The sequence below is a fragment of the Vespa crabro genome, chromosome 2 (assembly GCF_910589235.1).
Source record: "Vespa crabro chromosome 2, iyVesCrab1.2, whole genome shotgun sequence".
Classification (NCBI taxonomy): domain Eukaryota; kingdom Metazoa; phylum Arthropoda; class Insecta; order Hymenoptera; family Vespidae; genus Vespa; species Vespa crabro.
Window position 1 is genome coordinate 4,865,934 of NC_060956.1, and position 4,466 is coordinate 4,870,399.

General features: G+C 37.6%; 1 protein-coding gene across 1 annotated transcript in view; it reads right to left on the reverse strand.

Moving 5' to 3' along the window:
* Positions 1-2,001: 2,001 nt before the first annotated feature.
* Positions 2,002-4,466, reverse strand: part of LOC124433174 — a 2,501-nt gene continuing 36 nt past the window's right edge. The window contains exons 1-4 of the mRNA XM_046982897.1: positions 4,104-4,466; positions 3,749-3,967; positions 3,290-3,466; positions 2,002-3,204 (exon numbers count right to left, since the gene is read on the reverse strand). The exon at positions 4,104-4,466 is cut by the window's right edge and continues 36 nt beyond it. Of these exons, the coding sequence (XP_046838853.1) occupies positions 3,088-3,204; positions 3,290-3,466; positions 3,749-3,967; positions 4,104-4,205 (615 nt within the window). The 5' untranslated portion in view covers positions 4,206-4,466 and the 3' untranslated portion in view covers positions 2,002-3,087. The remainder of the gene's footprint in view (positions 3,205-3,289; positions 3,467-3,748; positions 3,968-4,103) is intronic.

Sequence of the window (4,466 nt, forward strand, 5' to 3'; positions counted from 1 at the left end):
CACTACCTTAAAATCAGGCCTCAATTATAGATAACAGGACCAACGCAATATCAAAAGCTTTAACCACCACAATTGAGCACAACCACTCGTGCATTCGAAATTTCAAATAATAATATGAAATTCATGGTAGCATTTAATCGTAACCGCGAATTTCTGTGCCGGCCGGTACACAAGCAAGTATTCTCCTTAAACTATCCGTACGAAAGAAAGAACAAATTTTCTTTCGGTATATAACACGAAAAGGATCCCTAATTCGCATGTAAAAATATAATCCCTTGACGAAAAAAGGAACCCCTCGACTATACGGACAATTGGAACCTCGCCGAAATATCGACTCCTTGCCAAATAATCCCCCAACGACGATGAAATCAGCTCTCGATGATCAGACGTAGAAAAGAAAAAGAACGTGTTCGAGCATGAAAACAATAGGAATCATAATGAAAAGGAACAGTAATAAAGATAATAACAACGTTATAATAATAATAATAATAATAATAATAATAATAATAATAATAATAATAATAATAATAATAATGTCAACAACAATAACAATCCTCCCCAAGTTACCGACTGATGGTAACGAGGGAATCTACTATTACCGACAGGTCGGTAAAACAGGAATCTTTCGTTACCGACTGATGGTAACGAGGGAATCTACTATTACCGACAGGTCGGTAAAACAGGAATCTTTCGTTACCGACTGATGGTAACGAGGGAATCTACTATTACCGACAGGTCGGTAAAACAGGAATCTTTCGTTACCGACTGATGGTAACGAGGGAATCTACTATTACCGACAGGTCGGTAAAACAGGAATCTTTCGTTACCGACTGATGGTAACGAGGGAATCTACTATTACCGACAGGTCGGTAAAACAGGAATCTTCCGTTACCGACTGATGGTAACGAGGGAATCTACTATTACCGACAGGTCGGTAAAACAGGAATCTTCCGTTACCGACTGATGGTAACGAGGGAATCTACTATTACCGACAGGTCGGTAAAACAGGAATCTTCCGTTACCGACTGATGGTAACGAGGGAATCTACTATTACCGACAGGTCGGTAAAACAGGAATCTTCCGTTACCGACTGATGGTAACGAGGGAATCTACTATTACCGACAGGTCGGTAAAACAGGAATCTTCCGTTACCGACTGATGGTAACGAGGGAATCTACTATTACCGACAGGTCGGTAAAACAGGAATCTTCCGTTACCGACTGATGGTAACGAGGGAATCTACTATTACCGACAGGTCGGTAAAACAGGAATCTTCCGTTACCGACTGATGGTAACGAGGGAATCTACTATTACCGACAGGTCGGTAAAACAGGAATCTTCCGTTACCGACTGATGGTAACGAGGGAATCTACTATTACCGACAGGTCGGTAAAACAGGAATCTTCCGTTACCGACTGATGGTAACGAGGGAATCTACTATTACCGACAGGTCGGTAAAACAGGAATCTTCCGTTACCGACTGATGGTAACGAGGGAATCTACTATTACCGACAGGTCGGTAAAACAGGAATCTTCCGTTACCGACTGATGGTAACGAGGGAATCTACTATTACCGACAGGTCGGTAAAACAGGAATCTTCCGTTACCGACTGATGGTAACGAGGGAATCTACTATTACCGACAGGTCGGTAAAACAGGAATCTTCCGTTACCGACTGATGGTAACGAGGGAATCTACTATTACCGACAGGTCGGTAAAACAGGAATCTTCCGTTACCGACTGATGGTAACGAGGGAATCTACTATTACCGACAGGTCGGTAAAACAGGAATCTTCCGTTACCGACTGATGGTAACGAGGGAATCTACTATTACCGACAGGTCGGTAAAACAGGAATCTTTCGTTACCGACTGATGGTAACGAGGGAATCTACTATTACCGACAGGTCGGTAAAACAGGAATCTTCCGTTACCGACTGATGGTAACGAGGGAATCTACTATTACCGACAGGTCGGTAAAACAGGAATCTTTCGTTACCGACTGATGGTAACGAGGGAATCTACTATTACCGACAGGTCGGTAAAACAGGAATCTTCCGTTACCGACTGATGGTAACGAGGGAATCTACTATTACCGACAGGTCGGTAAAACAGGAATCTTCCGTTACCGACTGATGGTAACGAGGGAATCTACTATTACCGACAGGTCGGTAAAACAGGAATCTTCCGTTACCGACTGATGGTAACGAGGGAATCTACTATTACCGACAGGTCGGTAAAACAGGAATCTTCCGTTACCGACTGATGGTAACGAGGGAATCTACTATTACCGACAGGTCGGTAAAACAGGAATCTTCCGTTACCGACTGATGGTAACGAGGGAATCTACTATTACCGACAGGTCGGTAAAACAGGAATCTTCCGTTACCGACTGATGGTAACGAGGGAATCTACTATTACCGACAGGTCGGTAAAACAGGAATCTTCCGTTACCGACTGATGGTAACGAGGGAATCTACTATTACCGACAGGTCGGTAAAACAGGAATCTTCCGTTACCGACTGATGGTAACGAGGGAATCTACTATTACCGACAGGTCGGTAAAACAGGAATCTTCCGTTACCGACTGATGGTAACGAGGGAATCTACTATTACCGACAGGTCGGTAAAACAGGAATCTTCCGTTACCGACTGATGGTAACGAGGGAATCTACTATTACCGACAGGTCGGTAAAACAGGAATCTTCCGTTACCGACTGATGGTAACGAGGGAATCTACTATTACCGACATACACTGGATGAGCAAATAGTAATTTACTATTACGAATTAATTTAGATGAATGCAGATTCTATTATTATTGATACATTTCTATAGGATAGGATATTTGCGATTTATTTTATAATGCAAACTAACTTATCAACTAGAACCAACATGACCGATCTTGCTTTTATTTTTGAAGTATATTTTCTATTGTAATCTTCTTTACCAACCAATAAATCTCTTATCACCTTCTTATCGGTCGTATATTTATCTTTAAATGATATAATTCTACTTCTCCCTTATATATTATCATAATTCATAATACTACATATTAATTGTTAATCGATGTAGATGTTGATATATATTATCATAATACATGGATCATTTGAAATTCATGATGTGGCGTTCTTTTACGACTTTCTTTAATGTAATTATAACAATCAACGCAACAACAATAAAAAATGACAGGTTCATTCTCGATCGGCTAAAAAATTTTAATAAAATACAATATTAAACTAATAATTAAATAATATAATTTTCTTAGACGTTTATGCTTGTATATAACTCACTATAGAATCTGTTAATCTTATAGAAAGTAAATTGCCTAATTCTGGAATGGGATCTAATTTCCCTGGCCCTTCTGTTGTAAACGGTTTCGACGTATTTTCTCCGATTATCTCGCTATTCTCACTCAAATTTGAATTGCAGTTTGATTCATTATCCGGTAATCTTCCAAATTTTCTAATCTAAAAAATTACTATTAGAATCATACTTTCGTACATATCACGTATACCGATGACATTCAATATTCTTTTTCTTTTTAAGTTTTACTTCTCAAATACTATTTTTACTAAATGTTATTTATAGCTATTTTTTTTTACACCATAATCATATAATATGATTGGCCTACTTGAAATCATTACATATTATGCGTGCTACTGACAAACGGTAAATCTTATAGCTTTTATGTTACTTTTCCTTTTTCTTTCTCTTTTTTTTTCCTTTTTTTTTTACGAATTCATACCAACCCATTGCCATAAATCGAAGAGTATCCATCCTTGTAGAAGATAAAGAATCATGACGAGGATCGATAATATACACATGCAGAAATTATGAACGAACATAGGATGATTGAGTAGCTGTTCGTCAGTGATCTCTTGAAGATCTATATACTGTTCGACTTGTTTCATTTCCATAATACCAACTGAGAGCATAGAACTTGCACCAAAAATATATCCTATAATAACCTAAGATGCTTGTGATTAAAGAAAAAGAAAAGAAATATTAAAAAGAAATGAAAAAAATAATAAAAGAAAAAAACGCATTTGAATAATTCGTTCAATTTGTTATATATTATAATTAATCGAGAAAAAAGGGACTCACGATTATAAGCCTTTCCGGTATGAATCTCTTCTTTAACCAAAGAATAGCACAAATCAAGCTCATCAGCATACAAATCAAATAGAAAAAGAAAATGATATTCATTTCTTTTTGTAGAATCGGCAAATTTTCGTTCGCTTCACGACGACTACGACGATGCGTGTTATAATGAATGTGATGAAAGATCTTGATGGCTAATATGAGAAGCTTTGAAAGAGAGAGGAAGACAGATAGTGAGAAAGAAGGAGAAGAAGAAAAAAAAGAAAAGAAAAAACAAGATATATGATGAAAGAAACATTATTAAATCACTATTTATAAATAAAGACGTTAATAACGAGGCCAATGATCAAAAGAAAAATGCTTGCT